Raw genomic sequence first — 23,874 nt, 5'->3', positions numbered from 1 at the left:
ATCACCTTCCCCTGTCTATTCAGGGTAGTTAAATGAGCAACTGGACATTCTTTCTCTCTTTTCTTCCTTTATCAGAAACTACCACTTTTTTCTTTTTCTCTTTTTCTCTTTCTTTCTTTTGTTTTGTGATGATGGGAAATAGAAACTTGGTTCTTCAACATAAAAGCTGAGAGTTACAGGTACCGTTAGATGCCCTTGTCATTCATATGACTTGGCTGGTAAAAAGTTTTTCCTTGCTTTTCAAAGATGCTTATATAGCTTGTATGGTTATGATTTTCGAATTACTGTAGAGAGTGGTATTATTATGTTATATATCATGCTTCAATAGACACATAGCCCATTTGTACATCCATGTTAATACCATGGGAAACATCCTCTAGATTTTAAGATGATAAAACTATTTTGGACCCTCTGATCTGTTGTTGAAAACTCTCACTTGTATGCAAGTGTTTAAAAGTATTCATGGCATTTATAAAATGAAGTAGATTTAATCTTGGAGGTGCCTGGGAATCCACTTAGTAAGCATTATTTAACATTAGATATTGTGGATTTTTTTTTTCCAGACATGTGTCTGAAAATCCTTCGAGAAGATAACAGCTGCCAGGGTTCACTACAGATAGTTAAGTGGTAAGAAAGTGCTAATCTGAAGGATCAAGAATACAGAGGAATAGGTATTGCACTGGTGCCTAACCGTAGAACCACACCCAACCATATTGTGTAGAATTCAGAGATTCAGATTCGTCATGAGCTGGACTCCACTAGTGATTCAGATCCTCTAGGGGAGGTGCCAATGACTCCGTCTGGTCAGATAATATTGGATGAATTTCAGTTATTGTGGCCTGATGATGTGGACAAGGTGCTTAGACAAATACATCCTACTACCTCTTTACTTGACCCTTGCCCGTCGTGGCTGCTGACCAAAGCCAAACACAGGATTGGTGCTTGGATCCTGTAGGTCATTAACGTCTCTCTGAGGAACGGCTGGGTGCCTGCTTCTCTAAAGGAGGCGGTAGTCAGACCGGTCCTAAAGAAGGCGTCCCTGGATCCAGAGATGGCCGCCAATTATAGACCGGTGGCGAACATCCCGTTTTTAGGCAAGGTGTTGGAATGGGTGGTGGCGGGACAATTCCAAGCACTCTTGGATGAGACTGACTATCTGGACCCATTTCAGTCTGGCTTCAGACCCGGGTACGGTACTGAATCTGCCTTGGTCGCCCTGTATGATGGCCTCCTGGACCTCTCAGCGGCTTTCGATACCATTGACCATGGTATCCTTCTGGATAGGCTAGCAGGTCTGGGGGTCAGAGGCACTGCTTGGCAGTGGTTCCCCTCCTACCTCGACGGCCAATTCCAGAAGGTGGTGCTGGGGGACTTTGGCTCTGTGCCATGGCAGCTTTGCCATGGAGTACTGCAGGGGTCCATTTTGTCTCCCTTGCTATTCAACATCTACATGAAACTGCTGGAAGAGGTCATCAGGAGGTTTGAGCTGCAGATCATCAGTATGCTGATGATACCCAGCTCTACCTCTCTTTTTCAACCGATCCAGGTGAGGCAGTGACTGTACTGAACCGGTGCCTGGCCGAGGTAATGGGCTGGATGAGGGCCAATAAACTGAAACTCATCCAGACAAGACAGAGGTCCTGTTGGTAGGTGGTTCGAGCTCCTGGGTAGGTGAGTTGGACCTTGCCCTGAATGGGGTTGCACTCCCTCTAAAGGACAGGGTCCGCAGCTTGGGAGTGTTCCTTGACCCAGAGCTGTCCCTGGAAGCTCAGGTGACTGTGGTGGCAAGGAGCGCTTTCCTTCAGCTTCGGTTAATCCATCATCTGCGTCCCTACCTGGAGGAAGATTGCCTAGCGACAGTGACACATGCATTGGTTACTTCCCGGTTGGATTTCTGTAATGCGCTCTACATGGGGCTGCCCTTGAAGACAGTCTGGATACTTCAGATGGTGCAAAATAAAGCAGCCAGGTTGCTGACAGGGACTGGATGTTACTCTCATATAACCCCAGTCCTCTACCAGATTCATTGGCTCCCCATTGAAGTCCAGGCTCGATTCAAGGTGTTGGTTATTACCTATAAAGCCCTTAACGGCTTGGGACCTGGATACCTAAAGGAACGCCTTCGTCCGTATTTGCCCTCCTGCTCCCTGAGATTGGCAGCAGAGGCCCTCCTCCGCAAACCCTCCGTGAAAGACATTAGGAGGCAAAGTACCCGGAGGAGGGCTTTCTCTGCGGTGGCGCCCTGCCTATGGAATGCACTCCCCAGAGAGATCCGCCTGGCGCCGTCGTTATTTGTTTTTCGGCACCAGGCTAAGACCTTTTTATTTCAACAATATTTTAATAACTTTTAATATCAGCTATATAGGTTTTAATCTGCAGCCAGGGTGGATCTGGATTTTATTTGTACTATGTTTTATTTTATTTTTCTTATTTGTGTAAGCTGTCCTGAGGCTATGCGATGGGACGGCATACAAATACGATAGATAGATAGATAGATAGATAGATAGATAGATAGATAGATACTTACTACTGATTAATTTGATGCATTCTAAAGCACTTCACTTTGTTAGCTGCAAACTTTAAACTCCATTTGGCAGCTTAGAATTTTCTGCTTTTACACATTTTCTGATGATTGTATACTCATTGATATTTCTGTTATGATAGGATTCAGGGATGCTTTGATGCATTGGAAAAGAACTATGTAAGTTTTAATTTAATTAATGCTAAAATGAGTTTTAAATATCATACCATCTTAGAAACATAGAAACAGAGCGAGTCAGAAGGGGTCTCCCGGGCCATCTAGTCTGACCTCCAGCATCTTATTCTCTCTCTTATTTTATTTGGAGGTGGGGAAAATTATCTGCAGGGATTGTCTATTCTTTACTTTTTGCCTTGAATGATCATACAAAAGAAAAGCTGTATGCTAATCCCACAAATTCTTCACCTTGAAATTCTGTAACTGGAGCAACCATGAAAATGTCAATCAACCAAATTAATTTGCATACTATTTTGGTTGCATATTGTGGCTTCAACAATGGCTTGACAGGCAAAAATTAATTAGATAAGTTTTTCAAATCATGTCAGTTCTTAATACATGTTATGACAATATAGAATTAAATGGTCCCATGATTATTAGAATGTTTCAGCTGAGGCACTGCACAGTTTGCAGATATTATACAAATGCAGTTTTTCTTCCAGCATACACTGACAGGAAATGTCACACCTGCAAAAACAGCTATTAAAAATACAGTACCTACATCATTACTACTGGATTCTATTTTTGTTTAGTGCTGGGTTTTGAATGCTTGATCTGGAAATTGTTGTGCCAATTGTTTTCTACATATTAATGGTCAACCTGACTGGCTCTCCTAACCTGCTTTGACCTTAAAACAGCCACAGGAGATTCTGATTTTGATCAGAGCAGTAGTGTTGGAGGATGGGGTATTTCACCCTTTTCCATAATGCCATCCCTCCTGCCTTGTCCCCCTTGAAAAAAACCTGCTATTAAATCTGCAGAAGAGATGAAACCAGGTACATCACACATATGTGCGCTTTTTATCTGGAGTAATAAGAGCTGTGGTGGGGTGGGTAGAGCATTTCTGTATGTGAGGTCAGGTGAGATTCACTAGTACTATGTTGCAGAATGGCCACTGTATCCTGTTCCACAGAGCTGGGGAACTCATGCCCACCCTCCATCCGTGGATGTGGCTGAACTACTCTTCCAGGCATTCCTTACCATTGTCCAGGCCAGCTGTAGCTGATAGGAATTGGAGTCCATCAACATCTAGTTCCTCAGGTCAGCTGTATGCCATGCTCAGGATGGGTAGGCATAGTACAGAACACAAAAAATCTCACAACGGCATAAAAATGGCCCATAGCATTCCTGCTAAACCTCACCTGTCATAAGCAGTGTGGCAATGCAATGGAGAAGAACTGGTGAAATTGCAGCCAGGCACCAGAGAAGGCACACCACTCACAAAAACAGAGAGACACACGCTCATTATATCCTCCCACCCCATATACAATTTGCTGCAGCACTATCCACATGTGAGGCAACGTAGCACAGGCAGGAAGGTGTGAGCAACATACATAGACATACAGAATGTCTATATATGTCAGTTGCTGGTGAAGACAGGTGATGGGTGGAAGGGTGCTGTTGTACCTTTGGGCAGCTATTTGGCAGCTGTGAACAGAATGATCATCTAGATGGACCCTTGATCTTAAGAGCATGGTTCTTACTAAGTTGTGTGGTGCTCCTTTAGCAAAAGGCAGGACTCTGGTGAAAGGAACTGTGGAAAAAGAGCACTTTGTACAAAGCAGGCTGGCTTCATGAAAAGCTGAGTACAATTCTAACATTTCTTTGCCTAGAACCCTAGAACCCTATCTTGCTTTCAGTTGATTTTAATTACATTTTCATCTTGTACTGCACCCTGGATGACACCAGTTAGTATTACATCCAGGGTTGTTTCCCCTCTGATGGTTCTAGGACACAGCCATTTAGGGCATTGTAAAATGTATAGAAAAGTACCCTCTGTGGAGCATACATTTATCCAGCCAGTGTAGGAGTAATTGAAGTCACCTGATATTGCAATACTTGTTTTCCATCGGAGGATCAACTTGAGTGATTTGGTTTGCAGGACAATCACATGTTCCTTGTGCTAAATTAGTTTTGGAGCCTGGTAGTGTCACCCACAGCACTTCTGTGAAAGAGTCTGCCCCTTTTAGGAATTCTAGTTTGCTGATGCCTTCTATGATATAAAAAGCAGTTTCTTCTCCAAAGCACTCTTTCCTGTTCTTCCTGTAGCATTATATCCAGAGATGACTCGACTCTACTGGTTTTTTCAATTGCATCAGATTTCTGTAATGCCCACTATATTTAGGTTCTCTTTTAAAACCAGGCTCTCCAATTCTCCCATCTTGATCTGGGGGCTTATAGCACTTACAATGCAAAATCTAGACATAGTGTCCGTCCCCAGATTTCTCTGGGAGTTTGCATCTTCTTCTATAGTTTATATAATTCACTTATGTTTCTTTGATTGGCTATTGCATTTCACTACATGCTTGTGTCCTGTTTTCTTCCTTTCTACATGTTAGGAATGATATAGCTATATGCCCTATTGTCTGATTCATGGTCACCCTGTGTGGGGTTTATATACTGGTATTGATATACTGTGATTAGGTACTGCATTACTTCATATATATGCTCTGTTATAACAACACATTATACTTCTCCTCTCATTCCCACTGAAGTCAGTGAAAAAGAAATCCCTTTGAGTGAGTCTGAGGCATTTAGAATCATAGAGATGGCTTTCCAGCTGCATCATGAATGCCTCCAGCATGGGAGAGCCCATGACCTTCCTAGGAAATTGGTTCTGTTGTATTGCTCTAACACTCAAGAAATTTTTCCTGCAGTTCCACTGGAATCTGGCTTCCTCTAACTTGAGCCCTTTATTCCATGTCCTGTACACTGGGATGATCGAGAAGAGATCCTAGGCCCAGTCTCTGTGACAATCTTTCAAGTACTTGAAAAGTGCTATCATAGCTTCCCTCAGTCTTCTGCTCTCATGCAAAGATCCATCTTCAGTGGAGGCATGGACATAAATAAAATATTTTCCTCTCCCGCGCCATCCATGACTCCATCTGATTTTAGCCATTATAATGGCATGTTTTGCCAATGGGACACCTTCAACGGTGGAATGTTCCAGCCATGTAGCAGCACTCTGCTGTCATTCAGCTGACAGCATAGCATTTAGATCCATAAAATGGCACAGGGCAAATGCTTTACACTTTTTCTTCCAGTGCTACTGCATTCATTGAAATCAGAATGATTTCACTACTATGGCTCACTACAACCACTACTATGTTAAAGTACAGTTTTTAAGAAGTTGACCCCAAGAAGGACTAGTTGAAATCAGTGGATGCTGGTGGCTCCAATGTCAGTGCCCACTCTGAGCGTCAGTCTTTGCTTTCAAAGAGCTATCCATGGTACGGCTCACAAAATAATAGGTTCCACCCCATGGATAACCCCTTTACAGATCAGACTGAAATCCAAAGTGGATGCACTGCTGGGTTGACATTGGAGCCACCAGCCACAACTGGTTGAAATAGCAGAATTTGGGTTAAAATTGCCACTTTTCTGGCTGCAGCCTGTAACATCTGCATAATGTGTGGTACAAAAGGGGTTGCATAGCATTTAATCAAAGGAAAAAGCAGCTAGAAAAAAATTATTAAGCATGGATATGATCATTGGAATAAACTGAGATTTTGGGATATTTCTGTGCAATTAATCCAAATGTCCACAAGGTGTCAATGATGTTGTTTGCAAACATATCTGAATTACTGAGACACTGCTTAGGAAAAATTATTGATTCCCCCCACCCTCAGCATGATGTGATACTAATATTAGTTAGGACATACCACAATAGCTGCCAGTCTCTCTCTCTCTCTCTCTCTCTCTCTCTCTCTCTCTCTCTGTGAAACATTAAACCATGTGTATATAATCATGTCTGACTCTCACATATTTAGCCTTGTTCAGTAGACAAATGAAAAAAAAACCAAGATAGTGCTCTGGGAATTAACAACTTAAGAGAAGTGATGGAATGAAATGCAGATTGCTGACAATTCCTTTGGTTTTGTTTTCCAGCTGCATATGGCTGTCTTGGCAGTAAGTAAATCAAAGGCAGCTTGCTTGCTTTCAAACTTACTTCCCCCTCCTGTTGACTCCAGTGATAGCAGGGGGAGGACTTACCGTTCCTGTCCCCAGACTGAAGTAGCTCCAGGTTGCTGTTGAGGAATAAGAGCTTCAGAATCCTGCAGATCCACAGCTTCCCTGACACACCCATGGAAAGCCCCATTTCTTGCCCACAGTGATGGTACAATGGCAAGGGGTGTGGCTTTCTGCCATTGCACGCAGGGGGATTCTGGATGCAGGCCTTCCTATCCACAGGTGGACAGGGAGGACTGCAGTATCCTGTCCTAGGGCTCTTCGGCCATAGTCCTAGGGAGTATCGTAGTCTGATCTGCTTCTTTGCAAATAACTGGAATGATGGATTGTAACGAGGGCTTCTTGTTGCAGTATGCTGCCCACTTAGTTGTGACTGTCCCTGGCAGAAAGAAGGCACCTTCTTCACTTTGCATGATAGAAAGTCGTAATTGTTACACAGTCTTTTGACAGACACCTGAAACCAGACTTATAGCCTGTTATGTTCCTGCTTAATTTAATGGCTCTGTTATTATGAAAGTTATTTCAAAGTGGTTATAATCTACTTTGAAGTATTAAAACTTATTTATTTATTTATTAGCTTTTTTAGCCTGCCCCATTAGCCACATGGCTCCCTGGATGGGTTACAGACATATGTATTGGGTAGTTTGATTAACTTACCACAAGTATCTATGTGAGTGATGCTGCTTCTCTGAATAAGAGTTGGGGTTATGGGAAATCTTTCTCGATCATTCCAAAGATAGATATTGATATAAATTTCCCATAGTTAAGAATTTGCTCACTTTGTGTGACTAATTACAGATGAAGGAAAGATAAGAATATTTCCCTGCATCAACATTTGTAGTCTGTCTGTGACCACATAAAATTGTTTTTTGCATTCTCTTACTATGACTGTTTATAGAAGAACAATACTAATTCTTCCTGTTCTTTTAAAACAGATCTATACCAATCCCAAAGAGCCTGAGGTAAGAGTGTTCAATAAAATATAACCTGCAAATCATGTAGACACAGCAGTTGACTCTGTGTCAAAGTAAGACAAAATTCATTTTCTTATCCCATTTGATTGTTTAAAGGAAATTTATGATGTAGATCATGGGTCTCCAACTCAACTTACCTGGGGGCCGCTGGAAGTAGAGGCTGGGTGAGGCTGGGCCGCATCAAGTATTCCACCACCGCAGTGGTGGTGGGCTGCTCATCCCGCGGCCGGCCCGGGTGCCGCCGGCGCTTTGAAGGCCGCAGGGCCCCTCCCCCATGCCCCGCCCTGCGGAGGGGCCCCACGGGCCACGAGTTTGAGACCCCTGATGTAGATAAAAGCAATAATTACATTCTTGTACCATCACTGCATCCCTCACCCATTCACCACTCCTGGTTAGTAAATACATCTTTGTTTACTTCAGTAAAAGCATACATTTTCTTCCCTCCTTCAATCAATTTCTTTGCTTGTGTTTTTGCTTACACTCAACATGTTACATAGTGTAGTCTAGCACTACTGAAGCAGTAGATGGTCCTGTCAGATGGCATTAATATACTGTAATACATGGTGTGACAAAGTCTGGAAGAACATGTCTTTGGGCAAACACAGGGATTCCTGTCTAACACATGAAAAACACAATCACTTCATAAAACATGAAACTGTCCCTAATAAGGGTATCTTAGAAGAAAGTAATAAATTGAAAGAGGGAGAAAAATGCCAAGAGGCACCCATGCATTTTTATACCAAAAGACTGTGAATCACCTTCTTAGAAAGCACGTGGGAATTCTTTTGTGGTCAGAAGAACCCATCTTGATGGCCAGAAGCATCTCCCTTCCAATAACATCTTCTAATTATTATCTTCCTTTCCCTTTCAATTGCTAGCGCATGACAGAATTCTACCGGTTCAAGTTCAAATATTCAAAGGATGGACCTCAGATGGACTTTGCTAGGTATATCCCTCATTACTTAATTTCTGGAAAATATACACTGAAGGAGACGCTTGTTTAAAAATATTTTATTAGAAGAGGCTAGTGTTATGTGCACAGACATCTATTTTATTATTTATTTCAAATACAAACTATTTTACATTTCCAAAAACATCCTATGAATGTATTCATTAGAACACCCTTGTTTACAGAATTAAGTTTGCAATCATGGTAACAGATGAACTAACTGAATTTCAAATGGTTTATTTCCCCATCAGGGGTCATTAAAGGAATCCCTAAGATAATACAGTGGTGGTTCCAGGTTCTTAAGGGGCCTTGGGCAAGATGTTATCAGTGGGCCCATGTCTCTGTGACTCAACGTTTCACCACCGTTGTCTCTAGGTGCTATTGCTGCCCAGCCTCATTTTCATCATTGCTACGACTTGTTTGCCTGAAGGTCAGAGAGCCAATGAGGACGTAGGCAATGAAATCACCTGCTTCTCTTCCTCACCACCAGCAGTGTCTAGGCTAGAGCAAGAGGCAGGAGAACAAGCAAGTTGCAGAGATGATGAGGAGGAGCAACTCCAGGGAACTCTTAGTGGGCCCCTGCTCAGGAGTGGCACTTGGGCAGGTGCCTGACCCTGCCTATCTTTGATGCTTACCCTGCATCTATACCATCTAGCCAAGATATCATGAGCAACCAGGAATTAGATTCAAAACAAAACCAATCAAAACATTAGACACAGTGTATTTGTAGGGAGGTACTCTGTGGAGGAGAAATAGTTATATGATTTGATGCTTTTAATTATTCTCTTGGATACCCCACTCTTCAGTATGTACCTAGTCTCCTCACTAAGTGAGCTGCTGCTGGATGCCATGATCTGTTTTATCAGCCATTCAATCTATTTCAAATGGAGCACATTATCTCTGTTGGTAATCTAGTATTTCTGCATTGTTCCTTTATTTCACAGATGGGGGTGAGATTCGTAGAGATGAGGGCTCAACAAATGAGTATTCATAACCCATTTTAGGTTGGGTGATGTGTCATTGTGTCAGTCCATCATTAATGACACATTTTGTAATTCTAGGCAATTGCCACTGAAAATCTGTCTTCCTTCCCTATTTATTTTGGTTACAGTGATGAAAAAGCAGACATTTTTATGGTATTCCAGTAAACTGTGTCAGTGGGTGTTCTATATTTGCCATAGAGGGCATGGGTGATAGTGCTAGATAGCTACTGAACATCATATCCTTGCTATTTTGGTTTCTATTGGGGTTAAGATGTCACTAGTTCAATCCTGTAGAATGTCTGGTTGCTGTAACCAACGCATACATACACAGGCTTATTGTTCTGTGCGTAGTAAGTAGGCTGTCAGTTGCAATCTCATCACAGCACTGTGCTCTAGTGTTTCTATTCAGGGGTTTAAAGTTGCCCTAACGTCGATAGCTCTAAGATGATAAAAATGTCTTCAGACAACACATACCTCTATCCCTGTCCTCAAGCATCTTGTTGTAGCTCCTTACAACCCATCTAAAGGTGGCATAACGATATAGCATAATCTCAGAGTTAGTTTCATATTCCAGTGGTTGCTGACTTCCACAAGCCTACTCAAGAGAGCACTGTAATGTTAGAACTGTGAACTTATGCAAGATCAAGACTCTAACTCCATGGGGCTCAAAAAAGTAGCACATTCCCAGGTGTTGCACATTATTATTTATTATTTAGGAAACTTAGAATTAGAATTGAAACATTAGAATTGCAACATGTGAGACCAAAGCTTTCACATCACACTGTTCAGACAAGCAGACTGTTTACATGGGCAGTTTATTCATGAGCTGGCTGTGACAATATTGCAGCTGACAGCTGTTATTGTTAGTGCAAAGTTCTAGGGCATGCTATTCTGGCACAATATCCTTTGCATCTGGTCCTGCAATAGCTTATAGAATTACATTGGACTTCAGCATCCCTGTTCAGTTGCTCCTTGGCACATGTTTCCTCTTTAGTTTGTTTTAGCACTTAGCATATGGTTTGGGATGGGCTTTGACATCTGTCTTGTTTTGATGGTAGCACTCACATGACCTTTGCAAATGAGGGAACCAGTGAAGAAATTAAGAAAGCCAGTATCCTGCTGATCCGCAGACTGTATGTCTTAATGCAGAATCTTGGGCCACTGCCTAATGACATTACATTAAGCATGAAGCTGTTCTACTACAATGATGGTAGGTGGTGAGACTTCCTTCCCATCCCAGCTTTCCCTCATTTATTTCTCAGGACAAACATCCAGCCAAGGAAAGTGGGAAGCTGTTATTCAAATGTATGTCAAAACTGAGTGTCTGGAACCAAAATGGAGGACAAAGTGGGAGGGACGGCAGGACACTGTAAGCAAGTGCTTGTGCAACATGAGGGTCAGAATGACGAGTTAGGCCACATTCAGTAATTTTCAGTGGCAGCAGGGAGATCAGCAGCTCATTCCTCAGGCAAGTTACTATGATAGTGCAAGGTATGGCAGCTGGTTCAAACTGAAAAAAAAAAAAAAAATCCTGCCTTGAGATGGGAAGCAGAGCTGTCAGTTCTGCTGAGAGACCAGCTTCTTTGGTAATTCCTTTCCCTGGACCTTTTACATTTAAGGTAAAGAGCACAAGAGCTTTGTAACTTCAAGAACAGATATCTAAATTCACTAGTTCCTTTCTCTTCCTTATTTCCCCTTGTATCATGTCTTTTAGATAGTAAGCCTGTAGCAAGTAATGTCTTGCTTGTTACTAAGTTTATGTAAGCCACTCTGGGAACCTTTTTCATGTTTTCAATAAACACACGTGGCCTAAAGATAAACAACACCATGGGCTACCTTATTCAACAATACCACCTAAAAAACTGAACATTGTGGTTAGAATTTGCTTTCTTTTCAGCCACTAACCCCTGCTTCTTGTGCTAGGCACTGCACTGGGCTTCTGTTGCAAACCCTGTAACTTTTGCATGTCTTTCCTTTGCAGTCACACCCAGTGACTACCAGCCACCTGGCTTTAAGGAGGGCAACAGCTCTGATGGTCTGCTTTTTGATGGTGAACCTGTGAACCTAAAAGTAGGCTCAGTCTCCACTGGGTTCCATGTGCTGAAAGTGAGAGTAACCACAGAAAGCAAAAGGATGGGGATGCTGGAGAGCAGTCTGGTTGAGGAGAACGATCACACAGAGATCTCCCATCAAGGGCTAGACTGTGATGAGGAAGAAGAGGAGGGCAGCCTTAAAGTACAGGAACAGGTTATATGCACTGCGATTTTTTTGAAACCATTATGTGTAGAGTGGCTGGTGCGAGAGTGGCTGGGGGAAGAGATCTATTACATAAAACTTTTTAATTTTAAAGGGATAATATAGTTTTCTCTTAAACACAGGCCATCCTATTTAAACCATCTATGGCAGATGTTTGTTTAATCTCACCCCAACTCCCCACATACACATGCATTTTATTTTGGTGGTCACAGACCAGGAATAAAAAAACAAATCATAAAAGAAAATGCATAATCCATAAAACCCAGACCCATAAGCAATCATAAAAATCCTTAAGTACTTAAATTAAGATAAAATCCATAAGTGCACCAAAAAAAACCCTTAAAATTAAATTGTTACAATTTGTTAATGCCCACTAACCTCAGTTTATGTACATTCATAGCACTTTTCTAGCTTGGCACTTTTATGACCTTTGAATCATGATCTGACAGTAAATGTACTAGCTGTTTTTCATCTGCTTTCATCTGCGGAAACCATTGTATAATAGGAAATATAACTGTATGCCACAGGTCTGATAAAAGATACAGAACAGAAAGATATGCAGTACCATTTCCATTTCTGCACTCCCTCAGGGTCATTTACCTGTTCTTCATATTGTTTCTTTTTAAAGCTTCCAGTAGGTCAGAGGGTAGCACATTAAATCTTGCCGTAACTAAAGTTTTCCTCAATTTAGGGATAGGTAAAACAGACAACTATTTTGCAGGTAAAATGCCCTTTATCATGTTTATATTCAGGATGTTATAAAGCCTTCCTTAAATGATTTTGTAACTCCACATCCCAAATACACAGTTGAGTTATCATTTTAGTTGGTTCATACAATAACCCTGAATATAAATCCAAAATCAATTTTTCATTAAACATAATATCCCATTTCAACTGACAAATATGATTAAGTTCAATAAGATGAAGCGCATTGAGGGGAAAAAATCAACCTTTGCCAATACTGGATTCTAGGGAACTACATGTGGACCTCCACAAAAAATTGCCCAGTTTCTTCATGCACACATACTCTGGGAACACTACTCAAAATTCCCAACACTCTGAAAGCAACTTAGTCAATATAATTTCAAGCTGGGTATAACTTGTATAGGCATAGAGTTGAGATTCATACAACATCAGGGAAATGACCTTTGTTGGGAATACCTGAATGACCAAAGAAAGGTTCTGGCATTCTTTTGTATAAAAGAAAAACAGGAAAGCTGGGGCTACCTTACTTTGGGCTAGTCACAGACTCTCAGCCCAATTTATCTCACAGGGTTGTTGTTGTGAGGATAAGAGTGTAATCCGCCTTGAGTTCCTTGAAAGGAAAAAGGTGGGATAAAAAAATAATAAATAAATGGAAGACCCATCTTCAAATGATACATTAGTTTCCTAGGTTAAACTGTTTTGACTAGAAAATTGTTCTTTCCTTGTTTTCCCTCTTCCAGGCTCTTACTAAGCCTTTTAACGTCAAATAATTAAATTCAAATAAGTGTTTAACTTTTGCAAATGGATGGAGGTGTTCCTTTAATGCCATAATTTCAGTCATAACCAGCCTCCCAGATGGATTTACAGAGGACTCAGTTCTCATGGGCTTGCCCTTGAAGATCTAAAGACCAACCTAGGATGGGCTTGAGAGGAGCAGAACTTTTTCCTTTGTAACTTTCTCTTCAGTTTCCTCTTCCCCACACTGGAAAAAAGTGTGATTTTGCTGTTCCCATAGTTGTAAAAAAGTGTCTCAACTCTATGACCGTCTATTGGGCTGCTCTCAAAATTAAGTGGTATTCCTCAAGCTTTAAAAGCTTTTCTAATTTGCATAATTACTTTTTGAAGATGGCTTTTCAGACTCACAATATATGATTATAGTAGAGCCTTTTATTACTTCGAAATATAGCCAGCCCTCCTACTTGCACCACCTCTGAACCAATAATAATAAACTATTGAACATCAAGCCAAGGGAGAATTTAGTAAGACAAAACAGAAATATCAAAAGCAGGAATGAAAAAAGTAGCAGATAAAATTCATAATTACAGTATGTCACAGAAGTGAGTACACCCCTCACATTTTGTAAATATTTTATTATACCTTTTTATGTGACAACCCTGAAGAAATGACAATTCGCTACAATGTAAAGTAGTGAGTATACAACTTGTATAACAGTGTAAATTCGCTGTCCCCTCAAAATAACTCAACACACAGCCATTAATGTCTAAACCGCTGGCAACAAAAGTGAGTACACCCCTAAGGGAAACTGGCCAAATTGGGCCCAAAGTGTCAATATTTTGTGTGGCCACCATTATTTTCCAGCACTGCCTTAACCCTCTTGGGCATGGAGTTCACCAGAGCTTCACAGGTTGCCACTGGAGTCCTCTTCCACTCCTCCATGATGACATCATGGAGCTGGTGGATGTTAGAGACCTTGCACTCCTCCACCTTCCATTTCAGGATGCCCCACAGATGCTCAATAGGGTTTAGGTCTGGAGACATGCTTGGCCAGTCCGTCACCTTTACCCTCAGCTTCTTTAGCAAGGCAGTGGTCGTCTTGGAGGTGTGTTTGGGGTCGTTATCATGTTGGAATACTGCCCTGCGGCCCAGTCTCCGAAGGGAGGGGATCATGCTCTGCTTCAGTATGTCACAGTACATGTTGGCATTCAAGGTTCCCTCAATGAGCTGTAGCTCCCCAGGGCCGGCAGCACTCATGCAGCCCCAGACCATGACACTCAAACCACCATGCTTGACTGTAGGCAAGACACACTTGTTTTTGCACTCCTCATCTGGTTGTCGCCACACACGCTTGACACCATCTGAACCAGATAAGTTTATCTTGGTCTCTTCAGACCACAGGACATGGTTCCAGTAATCCATGTCCTTAGTCCGCTTCTCTTCAGCAAACTGTTTGCAGGCTTTCTTGTGCATCATCTTTAGAAGAGGCTTCCTTTTGGGACGACAACCCTGCAGACCAATTTGATGCAGTGTGCGGCGTATGGTCTGAGCACTGACAGGCTGACCCACCACCCCTTCAACCTCTGCAGCAATGCTGGCACCACTCATATGTCTATTTCCCAAAGCCAACCTCTGGATATGATGCTGAGCACGTGCACTCAACTTCTTTGGTCAACCACGGCGAGGCCTGTTCTGAGTGGAACCTGTCCTGCTCAACCGCTGTATGGTCTTGGCCACCGTGCTGCAGCTCCGTTTCAGGGTCTTGGCAATCTTCTTATAGCCTAGGCCATCTTTATGTAGAGCAACAATTCTTTTGCTCAGATCCTCAGAGAGTTCTTTGCCATGAGGTGCCATGTTGAACTTCCAGTGACCAGTATGAGAGAGTGAGAGTGATAACACCAAATTTAACACACCTGCTCCCCATTCACACCTGAGACCTTGTAACACTAATGAGTCACATGACACCGGGGAGAGATAATGGCTAATAATGCCCAATTTGGACAGTTTCACTTAGGGGTGTACTCACTTTTGTTGCCAATGGTTTAGACATTAATGGCTGTGTGTTGAGTTATTTTGAGGGGACGGCAAATTTACACTGTTATACAAGCTGTATACTCACTACTTTACATTGTAGCAAAGTGTCATTTCTTCAGTGTTGTCACATGAAAAGATATAATAAATATTTACAAAATGTGAGGGGTGTACTCACTTCTGTGATATACTGTATATGACTGATTACAGACCCTCAGTTCACAGTATGTTCTACATCACTATCTTGATCCTGATACCTGACACATGAAACCAATCAATGTACTTTCCTCCCATTGGGGTTTTACAAGCTTAGGTTCTCTTTCCTTTTAAAGTATTAGGAATTTAAAACAACAATAGTGTGGCTCCCAGACAGCATCTGGGGAGACATAGTTTATAGTGGATACTCCAGTGAGGATTTATTTATTTTCTATACCACCAAATAGTTGACATTCTTTGAGTTGTGAATAAATGCAATAAGGTACAAGTATAGAATTAAACAATAATAAAACATCATAAAATTACATTTAAAATCCACATTTTTAGAACTACTGAAGCTAGTTCATATTGCTAGGCTTGCAGACAAACAGCTGGCAATACCTCCCCCCATGTGTACAGGGCTACACTCTTGAGGAAGGGCTAGTGGGAAGTCTGCTTGGATTTCTGACTCCAGCTACCATCAAAAGCTCTGTGAGGGCTCCTCTTCCAACAATGCTGTTGCAACCTAAGAAGGGGAAGTGGGTGGGAGCGGGGGAATGTCTGTCAGCAGGGAGTGGAGAGAAGAGAACATGGATCCACTGAATCCACAGGGAGGTTAGGAGAGTCAGTCAGGCCTTTGAACCTATCATGCTCAAAATCAATTTAAGGAAAAATGGGAGGCAAAGAAGCCTCTCACCCTCCTGGGCAGGGCTTAGAATAGACAGCAGGGCATGAAATCAAAGCTCTCCATCAATTGAGTTGCAATTTGGTTAAATCATGCCCTTAATTAGTGAATAAATCAACCAAATTGACATATTATCATTTGTCACACCTGATGTACACATCCCACTGTCAAATAAGTAGACAAGGAGGTTCCCTGTACTAAATATCATGAAAAAGGATCAGTGTACTATAAAATGTTTTACAGAGTGAACATCTAGCCGCTGGCATCAAGCTGGAGACAAACAGGATGCATGAAAGGAACACAGAATCAGACTGCAAAAATATTTTATATGTGGATACACAGAGAGCAGGTAAAAACTCTTCCTTTAAAAATCCTTCGTATTTTTGAGATCTTTACATGTACATCCAGGGGTCATTCTGGAATTACCACTACAACATGAGAACTTTTACAGCATCCTTTTTTCTGGCCTTGCCTGTATAATGTCAGAAATTCCAGACCATGTCGAGAAATGCCAGATTCAGTACTTTTCCGAACCAGTATTGCCTTGGAGTTGCAAGACTGCTGCAGACTTTTCCTGCATAATTCTGAGTCTTGAATGATATAGAAATGAGGTAATGCCAGAAGTTGGTTCCCATGATCTGTGCATGTTTAATGGGTAGTTTTGCTATTAATACAGAGGTCTGCACATGCCAGTTCTATATTTCTGACTGTAAAATACATGCCCTGTATTGTTCTTTTTATAATAAAAGGATGCCCATTGATTAATTATCATCATAGTGCCAAGACAGTACAATCAAGACACCTGAAACTTGGGTGGGCACATCAGGGTCATTTTATTTTATTCGAGAGCCAGTGTGGCGCAGTGGTTAAGAGCATGGGACTGGGACTCAGGCTATCTGGGTTCTAGTCCCCACTCAGCCATGGAGCCAACTGGGTGACTTTGGGCCAGTCACAGACTCTCAGCCCAACCTACCTCACAGGGTTGTTGTTGTGGGGATAAGATGGAGGAGGAGGAGGATGTAAACTGCCTTGAGCCCTTTGTAGGAAAAAGGCAGGATATAAATAAATAAATAATTAAATTTTTACGCCACATTTACAAAAATGTTGCTGTCCATGTGACTGAAGCCTGAAGTACATCTTCAGCCACTAGGGGCAGATGTCCCTAACCAGTGTGTATCTGCAGTCCATAAAGTATGAAGGTATGAAAACACAGTTGTACTCCTGTTGCCCCCTCCACTGCTGAGGAGCAGCATCCCTTCAGGGAAACAGTGTGGACACTTTTTTCCTGCAGGTAACTGTACAAGTATACCATGGCAGAGACTGTGACTAGAAGAGCCAGTGGGAATAGCTTCACTGAGACAGAGCAGGCACAATTCTTCAAGTTTCCTTGAAGGCTTTCATGTAGCGAAGTAAGGGTTATTCCAAGCAATGCAAAGCTGGGTCCATTTTCTAGTCTTAAATTCTGTTTCTGTCAAATACCACTCAGCAATTAAGAAACAAATTCTTGACATCAGTTTCTTAGAGGGGGCCCTGTGTGAACAGTTACAGTGAAAAAGATCTTGTGGCATTTCTAAGATTCATTGTGGCTGAAGCATCGGTGGACTGGAGCTCATTTTATTTATTCATTTATTTATACATGTATTTATGAACTGGAACCTACTGCTAGTTGTTAATGTGTCATAAAACTTTCTTGGTTATGTTCCTACCTTTCAATTAATACCTGAAATAAGATTTAAAATAATTTGTTAATTACAGAGCATGGTTTTCCAAAAGTCACTTTAAGAGATGAATAATAATTAGTCTTTGGATATATGCAGAGCACAGCCTGGTCCAGTTTTATTGGATGAGTTTCAGCTGGTACAGCTCAAGGATGTGGACAAAGTGCTTGGGCAGGTTTGTGCAAACACCTCTGCAGTGGATCCTTGCTCCTCCTGGCTTATAAAAGCCAGCAAAGAAGGAATAACCAGCTGGGCCACAGAGGTCATTAATGTCTCTTTGCAAGTGGGAGGAGTCCAATGTTTTAGAGGCAATGGAGAGACTACTTCTCAGGGGTCTGTTCTGTCTCCCATGGTATTCAACATCAATATGAAGCTGCTGAGTGGGGTTTTGGGGTTTTGGAGTGCACTGCCATCAATATGCTGAGGACATGCAGCTCTATTTCTCCTTTTCTCCTCAGCAGGTGAGGCTGAGGCAAGGGACTGGATGAGGGTTAAAAAACTGAAGCTCAGTTCAGACAAGACTGAAGTGCTGCTGGTGGGTGGTTCCTTTGACCGGGGGGGATGTTCAACCTGTTCTAAATGGGGTTGTACTCCCCCTAAAGGGACAGGTTCATAGATTTACAGTGCTCCTTCATCCTTCTTTGTCACTCGAGGCTCAGATGTCATTAATGTCATTAATGACTTGGAGTGCTTTCTACCAGCTTTGCTGGTGGCCCAGCTGTGCCCATACCTGGATAGGGATAACCTGGCTTCAGTAATCTACACTTTAGTAGCCTCTAAATTAGATTACTATGATGTATTCTTTGTGCAGCAGCCAGATTAAAAACCAGGACCCATAGGTTCAAACATTTAAGATTGGTTCTGGCCTTCCTGCAATGGCTTCCTGTATGCTTTTTGACCCAATCCAAGGTAGTGGTTTTAATCTATAAAGCTCTACATGACTTAGGACCACAGTACCTATTGGAGTGCCTCTCCCAACCCCAATCTACCCAGCTGCTATGCTCAACCTCTGGTACTTCTTCCAAGAGCCAACCGCACAACAGGCTCAGAGGGTAGTATCTGGGGGAGGGCCTTTTCTGTGGTGGTCCCCCATCTTTAGAACAACCTTCTGCTACAGTCCACCTGGCACCAAATTTGTCATCTTTTTGGCACCAGGTCAAGAACCAAGATGTTCTTGGTTATCCAGGGGCCTGAGGGGATTATCCTGGCAATTCTTCTTCTTGCTGGGTCTTTTTATTGTATTTTTCCTGTATTTTTGAGCCATTTTACATTAATTTTAAATTATTTTTATTACTGTTATTTTAATGTTATTTGTATTGTATTTTATTATTTTGTTTACTATATTGTCATAAACAGCCCAGGGTTCTTCAGCTATGAAATGATATAGAAATGAAATAATAATAGTCAGACAACTGTATTCCTAAAATGTATTAGCATAGTTGTGGTTGAAAGCCCCTGCTACTGTGTTTCCTCGAAATAAGCCCTAGCATGATTTTTCAGAATGCTCGTAATATAAGCCCTACCCCAAAAATAAGCCCCAGTTAAGATCGTCAGCCAGATGGACGGATTTAGTACATCACTTGCAACACAATTTGGGCGTTGGAGAGTTATAGCGATGTTCCAGAAGAAGATGACATGACTGTATTTGAATAAATGTAGATTTTTGTACATAAAAAATAAGACATCACCTGAAAATAAACCCTAGTGCGTCTTTTGGAACAAAAATTAATATAAGCCCCGGTCTTATTTTTGGGGAAACATGGTAGCTGCAAGAAACAAAACAAAACGTTCTTAGGCTGAACAAGAAAAAATGATATTCATAGAGGTAAGGGTCAACTCTGAACATTCAGAGAAAGAATAATAGTCAGATATAGAGGAGAAAGCCCATAGCAACTAAAAATGATGCAGTTCATCATATTTTGCATTTGTTTGTATCTTAACAAATAATGTAGCTATGTAGAAAATATGTAGCCTTACTATAAAAGATTTTACTATTGCATGCAGCAAACATTAATTTCTGGGCTGTGCCCATAACTAAGTGGAAAAGCCTCTGCTTTGATTGCAACTCAGTAGTAGCACTCATGCTTTGTATATCTAAACTTTTTTTTAACCAAAAGCACATTTTTTCCACTGGAATTACTTTTCTCCTTGTATTTTCCCTAAGAAGGGAAGCAGAGAAAGGAATGGTTTTGAGCAGAAGAAAAAAAAATCATGCACACATGCACATAAACGGCCAGTATCCCAAGTACAAGATCTCTGAAATTATTGTCTTGAAAAAAATTCTTATAGACAGCAGGGATGGAAATTGTGTAATATCATGAGCGACCATTTGTAAGCTGGCCAGAGAACCTTCAGGTTATAGGGTGGTACAGAAATGGAAATAAATAAATAAACCAATGATTCGGTGTGAACATTATGTTAAGGCACCTCACAGATCAACTCTCCAATTTTCAGTTTCCTTTTACAACTAGATGGTGCTAGTAACCTGCTAAAAAAAGTATTTCCCCCTTTTCTAAGTGCATGCCACAAACCAACCATATTTTCAGTGCAGGAATTCCTAAGGTCCTTTCATTAAACTGTATTCTACACCAGTGGTTTTCAACCTTTTACAACTGGGGACTGGCAAAAAGAGGAAAATTATTTCGGGGATGACTGAGGCAGAAATAAAAAGCATTACATACATAATATAGTATTTTGTGTATTGCTTTTTGATTACAGCCCCAAAAATGAAAATCCTCTAGAATAACCAGATGTTGAGCAGTATAAAATACTAATAAAAGAATTAAATATTGAAATTAAATGTAATCGAATACTACTTAAATTTTTAGAGAGCAATATGTAATTCAAATAAGGCTCCTGCAAAATCTGCTGCTGCTTCTTTTCTAGAATACTTGATCAAAAATTTAGAATAGCAAAATACAAAATAGAAAATCAATATAAATGCAATACTATGCTCATAGCAAATACAAATTGAAAAACAGCAGAGCAATACAAAATCACAGTTGTTTAATACGACAAAATCACAGTTGTTTAATATGCGGCCACCGCTGGGCCACCCCGGGCACGGAGGACGCCAGGGCCACGCCAGGCCCGCCGTTGATGGCGTGGAGGAGGGAACCGCCGTCTTGCCGCCGGGTGGGTTTCCGCGCCCCTCCCTGCTCCTCCCCCCGCCGGCGTCGGTGATAGCAATGCCGGATTGGGGCGGGGCGCACGGGCAGGCACCGGCTTAACCTGCCAGATGCGGCCTGGGGCCGGTGGCCAAAGGGTGGTGCCGCCGTTTGTGGCCGTTTGTGGCCATGCGGGGCTGGGCTGGCGGGGGACTAGGTCAGTGGGGGGAATTTTAATTTTGTTTTGGGGGGGAAATGGGGAGTTTTTGATTGTTTTAAAGTTTTATGGTATTTTAATTTGTTTTTATGGAGTTGTCCCTGGCCATGTTGACGTTTGAGTTTCCTTGGGATGGTCATGGGCAATGGACGCTACAGCGGTGGGGGCTTAACATGTCTGCGTAGAAGAAGGAGGGACAGATGGCTGACACCTGTCCCTCCTTCTGGTTCTGCCCCCAGCCAGAGGGTTCCAGGTAGTCTTGTCAACCGCCCCTCGGGCCTGGTGGTGCTGCTGCTCAATGCCAGGTTGGTCCACAATAAATCTTCCCTCATCCATGACTTGATTGTGGATGAGGGGGCCGACCTGGCTTACATAACAGAGACCTGGGCGGGAGAGGGGGGGGATGTCGCCCTCTCAAATGTGCCCACCCGGGTATCTGGTTCAACACCGTTCATGCCTGGAGGGGAGGGGAGGGGGGTCGCTTTGGTTTACCAAGCCTCCATCTTCCTCACAGGACTTCCGGTTCCTTCGAGGCCAGGGCTGGAGTGCCTCTACTTGGTGTTGGGCGACCAAGACAGATTGGGGATTCTGTTGGTGTACCATGCACCCTTCTGCTCAACTGTCTCCCTGCCTGAGCTGACGGAGATCATCTCGGACCTGGTGTTGAGGACTCCCAGGATGTTGGTCCTGGGGGACTTCAATCTCCATGCCGAGATTGGTCTGACCGGGGTGGCTCAGGACTTCATGGCCTCCGTGATGGCCATGGGGCTGTCTCAACATGTCACAGGCCCGACCCATGAACGTGGACACACTCTGGACCAGGTTTTCTCGACGGGGCAGGAAGAGGGTGGTCTGAGGGTGAGGAATTTATGTCCTCCTGTCATGGTCAGATCACTTCCTGGTGAGGTTTGTGCTCGAGAGCAACCTCTCCCTCTGTAAGGGTGCGGTGCAATTGTGTGGGTCCGCCCCCGGAGCTGGATGGATCCGGATGGATTCCTGAAGGCCCTGGGGAAGTTTCCAGCTGACAAGACTGGTGCACCTGTCGAGGCTCTGGTCGAACTGTGGAACGGGGAGATGACCAGGGCTGTGGACACGATCGCTCCTAAGCGTCCTCTCCCTCCGGGCAGAGCCCACTCTTCCCCTTGGTATACACCTGAATTGCGGGCGATGAAGCAGGCTGGGAGACGGCTAGCGTGTAGGTGGAGGAGATCATGGGATGAATCTGACCAAACACACTTAAGAGCCCATTATCGGGCCTATGCTGTGGTGGTGAGGGCGGCGAAAAAGAAATTCTTTTCCGTTTCCATTGCCTCCTCAAAATGCCGTCCTTTAAAGTGTTGTCAGAATGGTCCAGTGTCTCTAGGTTCCAACTGTTGCCACGTGTTTGATGTACTGCATAGCCACATCGGTATCTGACCCTTGGCAATTGGTAATAGCAAGACAGTCATTAACAAGTGACAGATAGCAAATATATTATTTGGTCACCTAAAGAAAGGCGTGTTGGTTCATAGAAAAATTAGATATTTGTGGTCAAGCACTACCTTTATGAGTAGCACCCACAAACATACAGAATTGTTAGCAAACCAAATGGCAGTGTCCTAGCTGCATCGTCATACGTAAATTATTTGTCCCTCTTCTGGTGTTTACTAGGAGAACACTAAATGATTTATTTGTTGTGTAGCCTGTTTATTTGCCCTGGTTACTTTTCAAGGGTATATTTTTGATATTTAATACTAAAGAATATTTTGTTAAAAAGACAGCCTATATCAGAGTCTTAATGTTTGTGTTTCAGACACAATTAGAAAAGCTGAAGAGACAAAGAGAGGACCTTCTACTAAGACTTCTCACCAGGTGACCATCACTATGTTGTAAATGTGAACTATATCAACTGGTTCTTTGTCATTGACTGCTGACCAAGATATTTTGCTACCAAATGCAGAGCATAAATGATACCCTTCCACTCTGAAGCCATAAATTTAAACAGGGGTCTTAAACCTCAAGGCTATGGGCCAGATTTAGTCCACCTAGAGTCCCAATCTAGCCATCTGGGATTCTCCAGGCCTTTCCCTAACCCAAACCCATTAAAAATGATGAAATGCTCTCTTAAGGTTTTGCTAGTGGCAGTAAAAGCCTTAACTTGGGGTTTTGATATTTTGATATTTTGTTCTCTCCGCCTTTGCATTTCACCCACCTACTTTTGCCTTTGGTCTAGCCCACCTCTGGAATGTAGCTCCTGAGAACTTCTCTAAAACATAATTCAGCCCTCAGGTTGGAAGATGCTTGACATATCTACTTTAAAAAGTCTTCCAGAACAATTCAGACTTGCTTTACCCATACCCCCATTCATTCTCCATGGTGACATCAAAGCAGAGATATCTGTCTTATCCAGAGAATGTGGCTTTAGGAGGCCATATGTGGGCCTGGCAGCATAGAAACTATTTCAAATCACTATACCAAAGAGCAAAACTCCTAAGTGTGACATATTAGAAAATGTAGATATTCTGTCATTACAGTAGATGTTGATGTAAGAATATCTCCTGAATATCTAATGAAAAGCTGGTTCTGTATGTATAGATGTTAAAGGTGTGTTAGTGT

The 23,874-nt window shown here is 42.3% G+C and overlaps 1 protein-coding gene across 1 annotated transcript in view; it reads left to right on the top strand.

Moving 5' to 3' along the window:
* HORMAD2 (HORMA domain containing 2) overlaps window positions 1–23,874 on the top strand; it is a 34,995-nt gene that overhangs the window by 1,535 nt on the left and 9,586 nt on the right. The window contains exons 3-11 of the mRNA XM_044449006.1: window positions 564–627; window positions 2,665–2,701; window positions 6,644–6,664; window positions 7,660–7,686; window positions 8,577–8,644; window positions 10,689–10,840; window positions 11,612–11,877; window positions 16,481–16,586; window positions 23,072–23,130. Coding sequence (XP_044304941.1) covers window positions 564–627; window positions 2,665–2,701; window positions 6,644–6,664; window positions 7,660–7,686; window positions 8,577–8,644; window positions 10,689–10,840; window positions 11,612–11,877; window positions 16,481–16,586; window positions 23,072–23,130 — 800 coding nt within the window. The remainder of the gene's footprint in view (window positions 1–563; window positions 628–2,664; window positions 2,702–6,643; window positions 6,665–7,659; window positions 7,687–8,576; window positions 8,645–10,688; window positions 10,841–11,611; window positions 11,878–16,480; window positions 16,587–23,071; window positions 23,131–23,874) is intronic.

The sequence above is a fragment of the Varanus komodoensis genome, unplaced genomic scaffold (genome assembly GCF_004798865.1).
Source record: "Varanus komodoensis strain SLA01 unplaced genomic scaffold, ASM479886v1 scaffold56, whole genome shotgun sequence".
Lineage (NCBI taxonomy): Eukaryota > Metazoa > Chordata > Lepidosauria > Squamata > Varanidae > Varanus > Varanus komodoensis.
The sequence above is the reverse complement of the archived record's forward strand: the minus strand, read 5'-3'. Positions and strand labels throughout refer to the sequence as shown.